General features: G+C 45.7%; 1 protein-coding gene across 4 annotated transcripts in view; it reads right to left on the bottom strand.

Moving 5' to 3' along the window:
• Positions 1-5,565: 5,565 nt before the first annotated feature.
• Positions 5,566-19,179, bottom strand: part of ERG (ETS transcription factor ERG) — a 263,037-nt gene continuing 249,423 nt past the window's right edge. For all 4 annotated transcript variants that reach the window (XM_066370185.1, XM_066370186.1, XM_066370183.1 and 1 more), the window contains 4 exons: positions 15,709-15,777; positions 14,748-14,804; positions 14,014-14,061; positions 5,566-7,480 (listed from right to left, as the gene is read on the bottom strand). In XM_066370185.1, the coding sequence (XP_066226282.1) occupies positions 6,960-7,480; positions 14,014-14,061; positions 14,748-14,804; positions 15,709-15,777 (695 nt within the window). In that variant the 3' untranslated portion in view covers positions 5,566-6,959. The remainder of the gene's footprint in view (positions 7,481-14,013; positions 14,062-14,747; positions 14,805-15,708; positions 15,778-19,179) is intronic.

Below are 19,179 nucleotides of genomic sequence, written 5' to 3'. Positions count from 1 at the left end.
GGCCCAAACGGCTTTCTACCTTCTGGCCCAAATTCATTCTTACATATTTAACCTCCACCCCCATCCCTTCCTTAGTTTCTTAAGCAGAAAGCTGGCCTTGGCTCCCACTCTGATGCCTGCTGGGAGGTGGCAGTGGTTAGTCTGGTGCTGGATTGAGGCTCCCAGGGGCAGCCTGACACTCTTCCAGCTGAGCCATGTCTAATGCTGAGCAGACTGTGACCAACAACCCCAAGATGCATGCTTTAGGGGAAGAGTATTGCAGTGGGGGGAGGGGGTCTTCCTCCCCAGTGAGGAAATGCCTGAGAAATTCCACAGCCCCATCAGCCTTCACTGGGGCCCTTCAGGTGGAACAGATATACAGATATGTCTTAACTTCCAAGCAGAGTGGGCTCAAGTCATTCTGGAGACACAAAGTCACAGGATAAACCAATCTGAGGGATTCTAGTGCTTGTATAATGTTCAACTCTGGAATGTGCTCCTGAGGTTAACTAAGTGATACTGATCAAGAGTGACCTTTGAAGCCGTCATGCATTTCAGACCCTTTCCCCTAACCTTCCACGTATGGATATGTGACATTTCATCATTTCAAAGAACCTAAATTGCACTGACCTGAAAAAGACCTAAATGGCCAAGTAGTTCACCTACCAAGTGCTGCTAAATTCTGGTGAGTAGTCACATGGTCCATGTGAACACACCCACATCCAGGAACTCCTGGGAAAAGGTTGTCCATTCTATGTGGTGCTTCTCTGACTGGTTAAAAGTTCTTTTTTGAGTTTGGCCAATGGGCATCCTTGCCAAGTCCAGATGATTACCTTTCTGGATGTTCATTCAGCATGCAGGTGAAGACATTTACTGATAGCTTAGTGTTGCTATGCACCATGCTGGGTCCTGGGTTGATGGACCATAAAGGTAATCATGCTTCCAGAGGGAACACTGGATAGTCCTTCAGCTGTTCCTCCATGGCCCTGTCGTGGTTCCCTCATTCTCCTCATCTCCCCACTGGGCTTGCTCTAGCTGGCCTATATCCTTCTGCGAGTGTATATGCAGAATTCATGCTGAAAGCAGGTGAAAATAGAATAAATAAGTCCTGTTTCACAGTCCATTTTAGAAAATATAACCTAAGTTTGGCCATGTTACCCCTCCCCCATGTCCTGTCAGTATGAGGCAAAATGGTGTAAGAGTAGAAATTTGAGAGTCAGTACTGGGACAAGCATTAGTGTACCCTCTTATACTTTAGGTGAGCTGAGTAAACTGTTTAATCTGAGGGTCAAGATTTTTAACTTGTAATTTGTATCATGAGGATGACTGGAAGGAGTAATGGAACAGTGCATTTGAAGTGTTCAAGCCAGTGTCTTTCCCCTAGCTCATTATATGCTGGATATTCTGCAGTCATCTCTGAAACCCTCACGTGCTGGTCACATGTGCTTCTGCTCAGTCCAGCTCCCAGGTGTTTTGAACACAATGCAGATCCTAACATCATTAAAGCTCCAGTACGTTTGCAACACTTGGCCCATCCCTTCAGCCTGCTCTTTGGGATCCTGAGCTTGCCATGTAACCTACTGCCCCCTCAGCCCACAGCATCTGGAGTTGTCTTCAGTGTACCATCTATGCCCTCACCCTAAAAAGGTCTGACTAAGTAAGGTCAGGGGAAGAGACCTGGAATCTGTCCCCAGGACCTTCCTTCCAGATGGGTGTTGTTTTTAATTAGTACTCTTCAGCCATGTCCACTTCACCAGTCATGACCTTGTAAAATATCAAAACAGTTTTATGATATGGCCACTCAGAATGAAATTCTGGCTACCATTTTGTATTATTTTCTTTAGGGAACATGTTATGTGTCCAGGAAACATGAAAAACTAACTCATTTCTTTTTTTAATAAAGTTCTTCTATTTAACATGCTTCCTGCATAAGTCTATAATTCCACTTATTCTGGCACAAATCATAATCAAGTTATATGATGTCTTGCCTCACCAGAATAATATTTCATAAAGAATGTTTATGAGAAAAGGAATGAAACTATTTTGCTTTATAAAATTAGTTTAAAATAAAAATTATAAGTTAGAAGAGTCTGCCTAGTTCTTTCTATTTAGAAAAAACTTGGGTCAGCTTTAAAATAAAATCAAAAGAAAATTAAAAGCTGATTTATCCCTTATATTTTCAAAATAAAGCGTTGCAAATTGATCAAAGAAAGACTATCAGACTTGCTCAAAGAGGTCCACACTGTCAGTGAGACAAGCTGGCGCACAGGGCTCCAGGTATAGAGAGCTTGGAAAGGGACAGAAGATACAGTTACCCATGGTGTGTGAGCAGAATTCTAACAGGGCCTCAAAGATTTTCATTCTTCGGTGTTCATGCCCTACATAATCTTCTCTACTGGAGAATGGGAGGGACCTGTGAATATGAGGGATTCCAATTCCCATGTTTAGGTTATATTTTATGGTAAAAGTAATTTTTCAAGTGTAGTTAAGGCCCTAGTAAGTTGACTTTTTGAGTTAATTTTAAAAATATTATCCTGATTGGGCCTGGTTTAATCAGGAGAGCCATTCAAAGAAGTCAGATTCAAAGTAAGAGACAGTCTCTGGCCTGAAGGAGTAACTGCCTGGCTATGGAGAGGCCATGTGGTAAGGACCCCAGGTGTCCTGTAAGAGTTGGGAGCGGTCACTGGCTGTCAGCCGGTAAGGAAATGGTGCCTCAGTCCTACAATCATCAGGAGCTGACTTCTGCCAACAACCAATGAGCTCAGAAACGAGGTAACAATCCTGGCTGAATCTTGAATTTTAGCCTGGTGAGACCCTGCGCAGAGGGCCCAGCTACATTATACCTGGACTTCTGACCCATGGTAACGAAGGTGACAGATGTGTGTTGTTTCATGCTGAGTGGTTTGTGATCATTTGTAACTCAGCAGTAGATAACAGATACACACAGGACCAGTTAATAGCTGGGAGGAGAGTTGCTCAAAGGAAGCAACACCCCCACAGTAAACTGTCCTAACCTCATGGTCAATTTCCATGTGGCACAGAAGAAACTTGATGAGATTGAGATTTCACTCTGAACATTCCACACTAGACACAGATCATCTTCTCTTCCATCGCAGTTGTTCTCAAACTCCATCAGGCATCAGAATCACTGGTAAGGCTTGTTGGAACTGATGGCTGGGCTTCTGCTTCGGGGAACCTGGAGCAGGGTCTGGGAATATCTAACAAGTTCCCGGGTGAGGCTGATGTTGCTGGTCCGCGGACCACACTTTGAGAACCACACTGCTCTGTGATGAATAAAGAGGTCCTAGTTATCTTTAATATTTTACTTCTGTATTCAACCTTTTTCTCATTTGACATGAAAACATTTTAAAATTTTTACTTATTGATTTTTAGAAAGAGAGGAAGGGTGAGAGACATAAAGAGAAACATCAATTTGTTGATCCGCTTACTCATGTGCCATTGGTTGGTTCTTGTATGTGGCCCGACCCAGGATCAAGCCTGCAACCTCAGCATGTTGGGACAACACTCTAACCAACTGAGCTAGCAGGCCAGGGACAACCTGAAATTATTTTAACAAGATTTTTTAAAAACAAGGTTAAGACAGGGAGAAGGAACGAACCAGATATACCTTTGAGTAGTCCAAAGAGTTTAATTCTCTAACTAATCATCCCAGAACTTCTATTTGGATGGAGTGATGAGGGACTCGCTAAACCAGGTTTTTAAAAAAACTAACTTGTTCTGTTTCCACAGTAAAAGGGCTGTCTGCGGACCCCCAGGACGCCCGTGCTTTCCCTCTCTGCCCTCACCTTCCCAGCTCTGGAGCACCAGCTGTCGGGGCTGCACCTATCATCCAGCACAGGCCCTGAAGGCTCCTTCCCAGGCAGTAGTGTGGACAGGTGCCTCAGGGGAGCAGCAAGTTCTTTAACTCCATCAGTCCTGACCTTTCTACTCACCTTGAACCTTTTGGAGACGTGGCCAGGCCATCAAGCTGGGAGCCAGAATGAAGTTCTGGCCGAGCCTCGGGAATATGCAGAACTTCGCCAAGTCCCCGAAGAGTCTTTGAGAGGAGGAGTGGGGACACATATCCCGACAGCGGAAGTGAGACTCTGCAGGGGTCATGAGCACACAGGGGGACTAGCGAAGGTGCCGAAGGAGTGGAGAGAGAGAGAGAGGCTCCTCATGGAATTCAGAGTACAAGTGGGAGAAGTGCTTTGAAACTAGGTTGTGACAGGAGCAGTGGGTCGCATTCTTTCGTGACATGATTTAACAATGATTTATTTGGGAAGACTCAGCATTATCATCTTATCCGAAACTACACTGTGTGTCATAAAGGTTGCTAATAACCCGGATGGGGAGGGGGGGCTGTTGGGGAACCTAACTGAAACATCTGGCAAAGCTCAGTATGCTCGTCATGTCATTTCTGTTCTTTTGCTCATGACACAGCCTTGAAGGCATGGGACTGAGCAATTATGCGTGGAGGACACTTGTGTTTCTGTGCAGAATGTAGGTGAGCCTGGCCTTTGCATCCCCAAACAGAAATGACTGATCTTTCCACTAGAGCAGTTTAGGCACTCTAGCTGCCAGCTTTCATGCCTTTATTTATGTATTTTCCCAAATTGATGGAAGCTTTCTGAGGGCCTTTCCCAAGCTGCTGGGAAGTGACTGATGGTGGGACTTCTTTTAACCCAAGTGGTGCAGTGTCTGAAGCCTTGGGAATCGGATCCCACCGGCTTTCAAGACTGCTGCCCACATATCCACACCACCGAGGTTTGGCAACTTCATTTAGCCATAGCAAGAGGATTACAAAGTGCAGAATGAGCCCCAAACCCGAGAGGAGACGGGCCAACTTGGAAATTGACTTCGGCCAAGAACCGGGTCAGGTTTTGCTCCCCCTCTCTTTGCTTTGGGTTCTGCCTCTCAAACTCCTATCACCTCGGCCAAGGTGGCAGCCTCTGTGACACTCAGAAAAGAGGTCAAGGGGAAAGGATTTCAGATCCGAGAACTACACGTCTGGTAATATGTCAGGCCCAGGGATGGGGAGTCCCACACCACAGCACCCAGATGATGCTGGGGCCGGAAGGTCTAGGCCGCAGGCTACCTGGCGAGATCCTGGGAGAGAGAAGGCACGTAGACAATTTAGAAGCTGCCCTTGATTCTTTAAAGCGAGGATCTGCAGCTACCCATGACGCTTTATTTACCAACAATAACCCAGTGTGCGTGAAGAGCAATGGTTTGTTCGCCATTTCACAGAAGGTCTGTGATCACAGAATGAAGTGAGGGCCACCTGTGTCCTGGTGCTAATCTGGATTGTCTCTACGACAGCCTCAGTGTTAGAGGCCCCTTTCCATTCTGGGCGTAAAGATGGAGGCCCCATTGGGAACTTTTGGTCCTTTTACTCCAGAAGGAGCCAGGAGTGAAAGAGAGGCTGACGCCGTGTGAGTGCCAAACACCCTATGTGCCTTTTTCTCACTTCCACACGTTCCTGGACATAATAAAATTATAGCACAAAACCCACCACGTTTGCCACAGGCTTCTTTCTCTCAGGCAACTTGAGTCACCAGAAAAGTGTGAACGCAGACTCGTGTGTAAATCCGATTTGCCGTGCTAGGCCAAGCTTATTTTATTACATACATTCTGCATTCTAAGAACTAATAACTTCATATTGTAAACATTAAGCATACAGAGTTAAATTTCAAGGCCACATTATATCACTGATTGTCTCTTTTGTCATGTATCTTTGGTTGGCCGAGATCAACTCGTAGTGTATAAATGCATAAGTTATATAATTATTATATAAAAAAAGGGGGGGGGGAACACATTGGCTTGTATACTTCATTCTGACAAACGCACAGCGTTCGCGACTCGAAAGGAACCCTGGAGCCCGCCTCACCCAGGTGCCCTGGTGATGTTGGGCTGCGGCAGCCAAGACCGTCACTTGCCTGTTCCTGTGGAGAACAGAGCCCCCACAAACCTTACTGTCCTGCACGTTTCTTTTAAATATCAGACAATTCCAGTTAAAGTTTTCTTTTGACAAACAAACAACAACAATAAAAAAGAGATGCATGTTTTTGTGTCTGAATCCTACCACCTCCCCTTCCTTCATTCTGCTGTGTCCTTCCTCTAACACTGCATTTGGTGTGACACCAACCGCAATCAACCTCAAGCCTCCGCGACGCCTTCTCCTTCTCCGCAGTCTGATGCTGTCCACAGTCCAGCCATCTCTGCTTGAGAAGCTTTCCCCCACTCCTGCCTCCTCCTCTCACACATCCTCCAGCCCTCCGTCCACAACCACGTCCTCTCCGCACGTGCTCAGTCCCACCGCTGGGCTCCTGGTTCCTGGAATACTGCAAAGGAGTTGGAAACTCTGGGTCGTCTTCACAGTTGGAGAGGGCCGGCAGCCCCCCATCAAATGGAATGAGTCCGGCTTCACCAGAAACGGCACTCGCCGATGAGTTCCGTATCAACGTCTGTTGCACAGTCTCTCTCTCTCTCTCTTTTCCTTTTTTTTCCCTTTTCTTGGTTTTGATATGTTTCTATTTTTAAATACAGGTAGTTTTCCTTAAAATGACATTTGAACGGTGTGTTAGGTCAAGACTGTGTTATCTGTGTTGCTTTGGTTCAATCCTGGTTCGCAGTAGCAGGACCCCAACTCTACTCTGAAGTGGCTAGGCGCCTTGAGGCCACCTTCTTTGGCACTTTGTCCTATGACTTCATACTTCTACTTACAATGTCTTTTACAAGGTTGGTCCACAGATTATATGTCCCTACACGTTACATGTTTAGCATCCTCTTAAATTCTGTAGTAATACTTGAGTAATCCCCTCCCGCTGAGTCTTTGGACCTCGTCCCTGGCTTCCTTCCCCAGCCCCCGCCAAGCTTTTCCATTCCTCCTGAGGCACTTTCTGATTCCTGTTCTCCAACAGAGTTTGTGGCAACTTTTCGGCGATTGTGTGTCATTGGGAAAGGCCTCTTTCAGGTCCCTAGTAATAAGTGCCCAGGTGAGAAGGCATGTGGCTGGCTGGGAGCCTAGTATTAGGGTATATGCCTCCAGTGGGTGAATTCCAGTATGGGTTTGGGGCAGCGAAAAAACTGGATGATGTGACAGGGAGGGCCGGGGGGTGGGGTGCTACAAAGTTCATCTTCTGCGGGTGGGCGTGATAGGAGCCCATGTAAGGGAGGTCCGAGGGGTACTTGTAGAGTGATGACTCTGGAGGGTGGGGCTGGAGGGCCTGGGCGATCCCATGGAAGTCAAACTTGTAGGCATAGCGCTTCCCGTGGACTTTGGTCATGATGTTTTTGTCATAGTAGTAACGGAGTGCACGGCTGAGTTTATCGTAGTTCATATTGGGTTTGCTCTTCCGCTCCCCCCAGCGCCGGGCCACCTCGTCAGGATCTGTCATCTTGAACTCCCCGTTGGTGCCTTCCCAGGTGATGCAGTTGGAGTTTGAGCTGTCGGACAGGAGCTCCAGGAGAAACTGCCAAAGCTGGATCTGTCCACTCCCTAAAGGGGACAGGCAGGAATCACAAGACCCATGAGGACAGGTTCTGAACAAAGGCGTGCTGGTGTACCCAGGTCCCTTTACCAGGCCTCTGCACCTATCCTTCAGGTGCCGGGGGCTCCCCTGTCCTCCAGATAACTGCCTGTGGCCAAAAAGGAGTGACCCATGGCCAGAGGGACAGACAAAGGGTCGCTAAGATCTCACCTCAAGGAGGGACCAAATCTGTGAGATTGTTCATGCTCCAGAGCTTCCCTGAGATCAGAAGCAGATCCTAGCTGGACCCCCTGTCCTCAGCTCTTCCTTGCCCCATCCTGCTTCCTCACGCCCTTTCGCAAGAACACCCCCTTTATTAATCACATGCCCAAGTATCCTTACCCCAAAGTCTGCATCAAGGGAACCTGACTTAAGACAGTGAACCTTGATAACTATCAGGTTGGTCAACAGAGCCATGTCCTTTATAAAAAACAGAGAATTCCCACAGGGCAAAGTTCAGATTGGTTCTGTCCATTTCTGACTTCCTTAGAAAAGTCAGGTCAGCTCTGTGTTTTGGAGGTGGGATAGGGGGATTGGAATGGGCTTATTTTTCCTATTTTGTGAGGCAGAATGTGCCATTAGGTTGATGGCAATAATGACTTAATACCATTTACATTGGCTAGGTCAAGTAAAATAATAAAAGTCAGATTTAGGAAATGAACTTCTAATAAGTTTATGGAAAAAAACAGAGAATGGAAGTAAACACTGTTATTTCTAACATAACACTTTGCTGGCATACTGAAAGCAGTTCTGGCCAAACTTTTCCTAGAACAGAATTAACCCACTCAGAATGAGGAAGCTCAGAAAAAAAAGGAAAAGAAAAAAGTTGGCCCTCTTTCAAACCAGATCACCCAGGGCCAGTATTTAGGCAAATGCATCCTAACGGAAATCCATGTGTTTGCCCCGCACGGCAGTGCCAACAGTGTTCAGAAGTTTCCAAAAGAAAAAGCACAACAACAATGAGTGATCTCAAGTCCGCCCAGGGAGAGGGGAGAGAGCCCCCCAACCCCGCTGTGGTCAAGGAGATCTCCTGGGACTGGTGTGCCCCCGCAAAGTTCTCCTGACCCTGTAAGGGGCACGCAGGCGTAGCTTTTATGTTGTATCTAATTCCAGAGACAAATCTAGACACATCATTCTAGCCACTCTGTCATAATACTTGAAGCTGACGAGTGGCCCCGAAGGGGAGAGGCACGCAAACATTGACAGTGAGCCTGAATACCAGAAGAAGTGAAGGTGTGCCCAACATATTTTAGAAGCTTTGAAAATAGGGAAGAGGCAGGTAGGCCCTTCCTTCTAACCACCCAGCAACAGCACTGACTAGGAAGGTGATCTTCTATTCTACGATCAGTGAGAATCATCAGACGTGATCAAATGATGAAAGCCACCGTTACCGGCAACCAACCAGGGAATGGATGTAACATAAAAATCGGTTATTAATTTGTACTCTACTCGCTCTGTCTCACTGGCTTCCTAGCTAAATCACCCAACTCAGAAATCCTATTCCCATATGGGCTACACGGACATGGATGTGTCTGTGATCCCATCAATACTTCGGCATCGTGAGAAAGGTCAGCCTTTCCCGGCTACGTTTTGGAAAGTTACCATTTTCGGCCGAGCTGCACATTTGAAAGGTATTAGCAGCTTGTAGTTCATCATGCTGGGAGCCTCTGCTGTTTCGGGACGACACGTTCAAACTGTTCTCAATCAAGTTTTCTTGCCCCCCAATGTTTCATTAATATGCATTTTTAAAAATACAAAGAATGGTATGAGAATACCATATGGTTTCAGTATATCTATTGTAACCAGAGAATTAATACTTGGGGGAAAAAAGTTCATATATGACCTGGGAATAAGGGAAAACATGGATTTTTGATTGATCAGTCTAACATATGCCTCAATATAAACAGAATTGTCTGAAAATAAATATTCACTGTCGGCCTCCTCTCGCAAAGAGAGCAGTCCCACAGATCTGTATAAAGACACAAACCTTCCTAAACAGCCCAAATAATACTCGGCATCTATTCGAACCTTGGCATTGGCCCTTAGAAATCTGTCCCTTGGCCAATTCCTTTAGAAACGTGTATCACAGAGAACTGGTGGCCTCACATCTCTCCGGCATTAGAAAGTCCGGGACCTACATCCCTGGCTGGAAACTCAAAGCTCAAGAGACGGATGAGCATTTCTCACTATTTTACCCTAAAGTAGCCTTTAAGACATGGGGCTCAGGCCTCAGAGCATTTCCAAAGTCTATGGGAGTAAGAGATTTGTAAACAAAAGCCCTAGGCTGCCAAACCCAAGAACACAAAGGTGAATGCGAAATCACCGCACATTTATAAAATGGGACATTAAGTCGGGTTCATTAATTGCTCGATCCAGCATTCACCACGAAACTCACGGCATCCATAGGTTAAAGCAGATTTCCTCACTGGGCAAGAATTCTCGAGGATGCCCACGGTTGCTGAGAAAGTACAGTCAAGGGTGCACTGAAGGGATTACTCATGGCCACAGAATTTCACAAGCAAACTATTAAATTCTTTTACCGTCAAAGCAGTAACATTCACTGTGCAATAAAGGTGCTTTTTAGAATACTGGATGGGGTTCCAAGACAAGGCTCCCTAAGGTTTTGGAAGCCTAAGAGTGACTTGGGTGGCTCACTGGCCAAACCCATGGGAAAAGGAGAAGCTGTTAAAAGACCTGAACCTCCACCTGCACCTCATGAATCAAAAACCTGTCACACCTACTTTCTCCCTCTATCCTGGTAATATCCTCTACACCCGTGAGGAGCAGTTGCTTGCGCCCTAGCTTTGTCCAGGGTAAGACTGGGTGGAGCGGAGAGATGATGATGCTGGCTGCCCCCTACAGGAGAACCCGAGGGATGGGTGGCACCAGGCTCAGAAGAGGACAGAGGCAGCCCTCTCGTTTCCCCAAGGAAAGCAGTCTCTGAATGTGATGAAAAGAAGAGGAACACAGGAGCAAAGAGGTAGAGACCGAACAAGAAAAGGCCAACAGCTGAACGGTTTATAAACCACAGAGTGGAGCAAAGCGGGGAGTGAGTCAGCAGTTGTGGGACAAGCAGGAGGACTGTCCCTGAGCAGAGCGCTCTGGTGACAGCTGACGGGGGCCCAGCAGGCACCACAGTGGCAGTTGTTTGGGGTCACTTTCTCCTGCAGCTGGCGTGCCACAAAAAAACCTGTGCGCACAGCCCCCAACATGTGAAAATCTAGGCGGCAGGTGTGTCCCAGGGGAAGGCTTGACCCAGGCTCAGTGTGGTTCAGAGGGGGTCTGTTGGAAGGGTGGAGTATATGGTGGCTAGAAGGGCCTCCCTGGTGTCAGCACTGCCTGGCTGAACCCTGGCTCTGCCACTTAAGGGGCCTTGGGCAACTGACCCAGCTCCCTGTGCCTCAGAGTCCTCACGGGCCACATGGGGGTAATGGTAAGAGTGCTATCTTCCAGAGCCACCATGCAGATGAACTCAGGAGGCGAACGCTCTTGTCATGATGAGTTTGGGCAGAAAATCCAAGTGTAAAGACAGGTACGCCCCTTGCCTAGCACCTAGAGCTACCCACTGAAAGCTTACCGTGTGCCAGGTACTGTTCTGAACACTATACAGTGTTTTTATAATAATCCCTCCAAGAATCCTTTGGTTGCTCAGTGTAGAGAGGAAGAAATTAGAGCCCAGAGAGGCAGGATGACTCATCTTGCCCGAGGTCAGCAAGAGCCAGAACCCTGCCCCAGGCGGTGACCCTGAATCACTGTACAAGCTTGTTGTCAGGCCTGGTTTCTGTCCACATCGCCTCAGTCTCCTCAAGTCCTTCCCAGGTTGTCCCCTCCCCGGACCTGGAGCTTGGTAAGTTCTCAGTGCAAGACTGGACACTACTACCTTGTAACAAATAGCACAGCATCCCTCAAACTGGTATCTGGCTTTGCATGAGGCAGGAGGCAGTCTCACATCCACCATGAAAGACTCTCCAGTTGCAGTCGGGACAGCCGCTGGACTAACACGTGGAGAGGTGAGCTCAGTTCATGTAGGGTGCCACAAAGTGCCTGGCCAGTCTGATGGGATGTCAAATAGCTTTCTGAGCCACTAGGTAGTAACACAGGGACACACTCTTCTCAGCAGGAGAAGCACAAGCCAGAGTGCTCACCAGATGACTACTGGGATGGTGATGCTGAGATGTTACCATCACCTGTGCATTCACGCTGGATGAGGTCACCTTTCCACTGAACATGACTGAAAAAAATCTGCATTGTGTAAAGAACCAAGGCAGCATCGGAAGTGGTGAAGGATTTATGTGTCAGAGAATGGAATAGTAGGCTCCAACAGGAAGAAGCGTTAATAGAAAGATAAAAAAACATTCTGGCATCGGGGAAAGGCCATGCAAAATACAATGGAGATGGCCTAAGGACAGACAGAGAGAGGGCCTCCTTCATTTCAAACCAAATAGAAGTGAATCTTTCTATTCAGATCAGAAGTTAGATGCCGCCACCTTCCCCTGGCCCTTTGAGAAAGGTCTCTGGGGTAGAAGGGAGGTCCTTCCTTCATGACACAAATGTCACTGAACTGTTAGGTACCAAGACATCTTTGCAGGCCTGCAATGGTTTACAGTCTCCTCCTGGCTCTTCCCTGGGTCCCTCTCCCTACAATGAGCACCCCCAGCTGCTGGGCACAGGGTGCCACTGTGAGAGATGATGCTCTTTTTAGGGCCAGCCACTCTCTGTAGCCCCACTATCCCCAAAGCCGCATCTGGCCTCCTTCCTTCTTGGCTGTGTGATGTAGGAAAAGCTACCTTAATTTCTCTGGACCTCCAAATCCTCTTCTGCAGGGTGAAGGCAGTGACCTCCCAGGTAGACTAGGAGATAGGACCACAGACACAGGCCCTTGCCTGGGAATTAAATGGGATGGAGCTGTTCGAATGTTATCTCCCATTACTGAATTAACGTTCCCAGAGTGTGTCGGCTTCTGTCTTTTCCTCTTTCTAATCTATCCTGAACATTCATGCCAGACCAGTCTTCCTGAAGCATGACTGATAATCATCATCTCAAAACACAGCCATCATTTTTATGTGAATGGCTACGGAGGCCATGCGAATGGAAAGCTGACCACTGGCACAAGGAGGGGCCGGAGACCCAGGGGACGTGACCACCTGGTGGATGCTCACAAAAGAGGCAAGAGCCTGTGACTTCCACAGTTTGGACAGTGTTGCAATGACCTGCGTCTATTTCTCCATTGGAATGTAAGCTCCTTGAGGGTCAGAATGATACTCTATTGTTCTTGCATTTATTTATTCAACAAACAATTATTGAGCGCCTGGTCTAGACCCGTGGGTGGAGGGGATAGTAGTAAACAAAACAGTCCCTTCTAACTGGTCAGATGCTTATGGAATATTCGCTGAATTTAGCTAACATTAGCTAAAACACAACTGGCAAAGATGGTGGACACTCCATAATAATGTTTTATGTTCTGAAAGTGCAGATTCCCCTGTGGGGATGTATGCCGAATCTGAATTCTTCCATTTCCAACCCTGTTCTGGCCTCAATGTTTAGGAACTACACATTTCGGCTCATACTTGCAAGATGCCTGGGACATTTTGGTGTTTGAGTTTACCGGGAAGAATGTGCAGCCTGTGCCGTGGGTTTCTGTGACACAACTGGGTCCCGTTCAAATACAAATAAAACAATTTGGTTGGCACTGAAATGTGAGAACAGGTGACGATCCCTGGCAAATGCGCCAGTTAAGAATCTGTACTTTTTTCTAGCATCTAAGTTGAGAAACAGGACATTCACTGAAGAGAAGCCTAACTTTGAAACCCAACCTATGGTTGTAATCAGTACTCTCCTTTTAAAAACAGAATTTAACTGCTTGTGTAATGGGTTCAATTGTGCCTCTCCCCCAAATTCATTTGTTGGAGTCCTAACCTTCCCCCCTCTACGCTGGAACCTTAGAATATGACCTTATTGGAACACAGAGTCTTTACAGAGGTAATCAAGTTCAAGTGAGGTCTTTAGGGTGACTCTAATTCAATATGACTAGTGTGGTTAGGAAAAAGTGAATTCGGACACAGCCCCATAAAGAAGGAAGACAAGAGAAGAGACACAAGCAGAAGGTGGCCAGCTACAAGCCAGAGTGACAGGTCTGGAGCCGACCCTTCCTCTGGTCCTCAGAAGGAACAAGCCCTGCTGACAACTTGGTTTTGGACTTTGCCCCCAGAACTGGGAGATGGTAAATGCCTAAACCTCCATCCTGCTCCATCTGTGGTCCTTTGTTCTAGCAACCCTATGAGACTCATGCAGCTTAAATTAGGTAATGATGCTCTTTGCTGAAACTAAAATCTTAATTTATAACTTGATCTATTTTATTTTTCCATTTGGGAAAAATCCAAGGAGACGTAAACCCTCAAATCTGTTCAGATGAAGGAATTTCTCGCCATTGCCAATTCACCTTTCAAACAGCCACTGCCATAAAGGTAACTCTGCAAGAGAAAAACCACCATCAGTGTCTCACCTGGATTCGCAAGGCGGCTGCTTGTTGGTCCAAGAATCTGATAAGGATCTACAGTGAGAAGAAAAGAAGTCAAACCCCATGCCATCGTGTGGTCATGACTCAGTGTTACATAACTGCAGTTTAGATCATACTGCGGTATGACACCCACCCTCCTGTGTCTCTGGCCTTTGGAGCAGAAAATGTCCCCCACACCAAAGTCACCCGGCGCCACTTCCTGTGTTAGATAAGAGGTCCCACGGGATCCAAGAGAAGTTTCTCCCTAAGGGCCGCCTCATTTGGGGGAGCCCAGATCTGGCCTGGTATTCCCATCACCAGCCCCGTGCTTGCCTCATCCCAGGACATAAATAGGGCAAACGTGTGGCAAGTCCCCAGTTGGTCTGCCACCATGCTGGCCATGCTGACGACATCACTGGTAATACCTGCCTCCCGCTCACTGCACTTCCACATTGTTGGTGCCACTGCCCCAGGCCTGCGGGGTGAAGTTACAGGATTCGTGGGTCACAGAGAAGCAGCCTGCAGGTGAGCAGGACGTTCCCTTCCACATTCATTGTACAGGCTTGGGGAAAGTTTTAACAAGCTCTCTGGTCACCATAATTGAGGAAACTGATTATTTGGTCTCCATTTTATACATGGAGCAGTTGTAAAGAAGACAGAGTCACACAAGCTTAATGTAGAAATATGCTACAAAACCTGCTTCTTGTCTAACGGTCGTGGAGAGGCTCCCCAGAACATACCTAGCTGAGGCCGCTGGTCTTCGGTTTTGGGCACCGTGGAAGGAGATGGCTGAGCAGCTGGAAACCCCAAAATAAAAGACCGTTAGCTGTCACTTAACATCTGGCTACTAGTCTTTGATGCTGTTGAGTCAACATTCCATCAACTATTTTAGTGACGTAGTAAGAGACATCCTATGGGAAGGAAAATTTTTCCTTTCTATTGGAACCAAACATATATAAACCTCCTAACAAAACAAACAAAAAAAAACAAAACAAGAAAAAGAACACTTTAAATTTAAATGATTTCATTATTTTTAAAATTATTTTTCTTTAAAAAATTTTTCATTGATTGATTTTTAAAGTGAGAGAGTGGAAGGAAGGGAGGGAGAGAGAGAGACAGAGAGACTGATTTGTTGATCCACGTATTTGTGTATTCACTGATTGATTCCTTTACATGCCCCAAGCAGGGATTGAACCTGCAACCCCGGCGTACAGGGGTGATGCTCTAACTGAGCTACCTGGCCAGGGCCATATTTAAAAAATTTGTACCCCACTTTTCCTAAAGTAAAAAAAAAAAAAGAATTTGAGACGGCTTACAAAACAGATTAAAATGAATGCCAACCTGAAATAAATAAAAGGGAATGTACCAAGAAAATGAAATAAAGCAATGGATACTTTAAACATGGCCAAGATGAGGGGATCTACTCAGTGTTGAATCTGTACTCAAACATCCCATGACATGCGCATGTGTGTAATGAAATACATGACATTGGTCATTTCTTTCTATTATGCAAGTAGGTAAAACCTCAATAGAGGAAGAATCATTGCATTTAAAAACTAGTAGTGCCTTTGTCGCCAATGGATAGACACTCGCCACGTTGAAAAAGCACAGATTCGCAAGAGAAATGATTATTTACCACATCAGGAGTGACCCACTGTCTTGTGACATGCAGATTCAAGGCAGTAGGAGCCAACACTGTACCTTTCGACTGGGGGGTGGGGTGGCCATGACCGGTCCAGGCTGATCTCCTGGGTGGTTCGTAAGGTAAATCTGTCAAGACAAATAAATTGACTAAAAGATCAATAATATAATTTTATAATAGAGAATTTTATGTTTTTTTGTTTTCTTTTGTGTTTATTTGAATAAATATCGTATAAGGAATATACAGTAACCCAAAGAAATGTGCGACCTGGATTCCACTAGATTTGGATTTTATTTGCAAATTATAATTTTGTATAGTTTATCGACCTAACACTTTTACATGTTAAATTTGAAAACTCCCATTGACAGATTCCCCCAGACTTTGCTGACTCTTCTTAGGTAATCTACAACCACAGGGCATGGCCACACTAAGTATCTCCTAGTCTAATGTGTCTGCATCCAGATGGGACCAACCTACTCCACCCTTTCCTATCTTCATGGCCCATCCAAAACCGAGCCCACAGCTGGAATGAATCCACCAGTTCGTGTTCGAGGTCTGCGCCTCAGTCCATCCAGTAATGCTCATGCTCCTTTTTCTTCTTCTTCCCTGGGAACGAGCACTGTTTTCTTCTCCTTTTCCAGCTGCCTCTCTTGGCCACCCCTCCCTTTCTCTTTATAATCTCATCCATTGACCTTAAATCAGTCTTCACTGTCTACTTATATTTCTATGCAAATGCCCACTCTTTCTTCTTCCCTAAGTGAATTTAGAATTTCTCTAAAATAAACTGCATGAACCAAATCAGAAGACTGCAGTAGTCACACTCCACCCACCAACATGTGAGTGATGACCATAAGAGCTTAAGGTAGAGGCCAATAATGTCATTGTATTTATCATGTATTTACATCACTTGTCCCACACATCTCTGTGCGCCCCACCTATGCAAATTTAATAAATACTTCTGCCTCCTCAGCTCAAGGTCTGTGAATGTTTATGATGACCCACTCTAAGTTGTTTTAAGTTTCCTTCAAAACAATATTCCAGGAACACTGTCATGCATGCTTGAACTGTGTATACACACAGAAAGCTGCTTCTACCTGCTGTCTTATCCCAGAACCATTTCAAAACTACATCTTCTTGGAACTGATGGGTCTCAGTTCAATGCCATGTGTCATTCTGGGCCAACTGAAAGCCACATGCAGATACATCAGTTCATACCCTGCTGCCAGACACCTGGAGATGGCTGTGACACCTCATTTGGAGGGCAGCGACATGTAATTTGTTTTAAATCTCTCTTTAAACAGATCACTTAACTCTATTTAAAACTGGCAATTCAATGGGTCAATCTGCAAGAACTCTGAGCTACATTGCAGAAGATGTGTCTCTGACTATTTTCACATCCCAAGGAGAATAGCAGTGAAACGCAATGTGAAATTCAACACAGAACTGCCATAATTTATTAGGTCTGTTTGGCTGCAAGCATCGCCACGGGTGTGGTCAGTGAAACCCTGCTCTCCGGAGCTCTGGCTGAGCTGAACAATTTCTCTTCTCTAACTCCGTTAATGCTCACCACTCCCTGGCAGCTGGCATTTTTGCATTTTTGAACCACCAGCTTTTCCCACCGAGCTCCTCAAAATTTCATTTTTCTGGTGTTTAGGTTGCACGCGGGAATTAAATCCTCAGCCATTATCAATGTACAACAACATTTCAACTAAAATTTGTGGGAGCGCTTTGCATACGGATTCTCATCCAGTTGCATTTTGTCTAAAAAAATAGTTTGCTGGAGTTTCAATTTGAAGATTGTTTTGGAACAACAACAACAAAAATCTAGCCAGGCAACCATAACAGCATCTCACTCAATCAGGAGTGGACACCCACATCCACCAGGGGCTCACCTACCAAATGAGAGAGCGAGATAATATAGAAATACAGTCTAGACCCTGTGTCTCAAAGTGTGCTCCACAGACCAACAACACTGGCCACGTCTGGGAGCTTGTCAGAAATTCAGCCTCTCACTCCAGATCCACTGATTCACAGCTGGCATTTTAACAAGATCCCGTTGACTTGGGGTGCACACGGACATTCGAGAAAGCCTGTTCTCTAGATGATTCCATTGCTCTTTTTAGAAAGCTGTGCTCCTACAGATAATGATTTCAGAAATACTATCTGAGTGTGTAAATACCAGGAATAAATGTGTGGAAAGAATCCTAGATTGAATGGCTTCACCTGAGATATAAAAGCACTCATGAAATTAATCGCCAGAGTCAGTAGGTTAGTTTGCTATTATTTTAAACATTAAAAAAAAAAGTGTATTGCTCATGAAATGTGACTAGAACAAATTAAACTCCAAACTATTAATAGAAAAATATTTTGAAGCTTTTTTTATCAGAAAATCCTTCTTAGGGAGTATGTATAACCATGTCTGTCCTCCTTTGAAAATAAGTCAGGACCCAAACAACAGCAAGTCTGATTTTTACCCAACAATTTGAGATGTTTATATGAACAATGACTACCATGTTCATAAACACACTGCCATGGAAGATAAGCATGCTTTTGTTTCCCTCCATGAAATTCTGGTCCAATGCTTCCTTATCAGCTGCTCATCACATGCTGCGCCCCCCCCCCCCCACTGTGGGATGTGACATAGGAAAGTTGAACTCAGCCTCGCTGAGACGAGACACAACCAGCAGTGACCTCATCAGCAGCTTCACCCCTCAAAGCAGAGACAAGAGAGTTCTGCTCGGAAAAAAAAATGACTATTCCATGGACGTTTGTTATTTGTCCCTTATTGACAGCAGATCAGAAGACTTTTAATAAGGATGCATTTTACACTTAATTTGTAGTGACCACTTTAATATACTCTCTGTTTCTCTTCAACCTTGATCTTCAAGGTAATTAACTCAAACACTTGGCAGAGGGTCCTGTGTTGGGGAAGGTGGGTTTCTGGCATTAGTCCAGCTATTTTTTTCTGTAAAAGACTGTGTGTAAAAACCAAACTTTACAAAAGCTATTGCATGGGCAGCTCAGGGTCACACAGAAATATGTATATGCCATGATCTGGACCAAATAACATCAAGGTACAAGCAGGGGGGTTGACTGGTGTTGATGCCTCCACACCTGCACCTCTGTTTATTTATTGGGAGCTACGATTAGTTCTTGATTCTGAATGGGTTCCCCCCCGCTGTGACCAACCTCCCTCTCCAGACATCAAGAAACCAAGACAACATCCTCCTGGCCCTTCCTGCAGAGTTAATTTCGCCAATTTTTATATCCTCTTTTCTCAAGCTTATCGGAGAACAGCCTACTAGTCCTTTTAATATCTACCTATGCATTTTGTTTTTGTAAAAGCCAGAATCTAGATTCTGGGAGAGTTATTCTCATTCTGCAGGACCCACACCACATTCAAAAAGCAACTGCGGAGGTCACTAGCTGGGCTGGATGGGAAAGGATGACACTTGCTGGCTTCTGATGAACTTAGATGACTGTGGCAAAGACAGAAGAAGACCTAGAACTGTTGCCAGGAACCAAGCTGT

This window comes from Saccopteryx leptura, chromosome 2 (assembly GCF_036850995.1).
Source record: "Saccopteryx leptura isolate mSacLep1 chromosome 2, mSacLep1_pri_phased_curated, whole genome shotgun sequence".
Lineage (NCBI taxonomy): Eukaryota > Metazoa > Chordata > Mammalia > Chiroptera > Emballonuridae > Saccopteryx > Saccopteryx leptura.
This window is presented reverse-complemented; position numbering and strand designations above follow the sequence as displayed.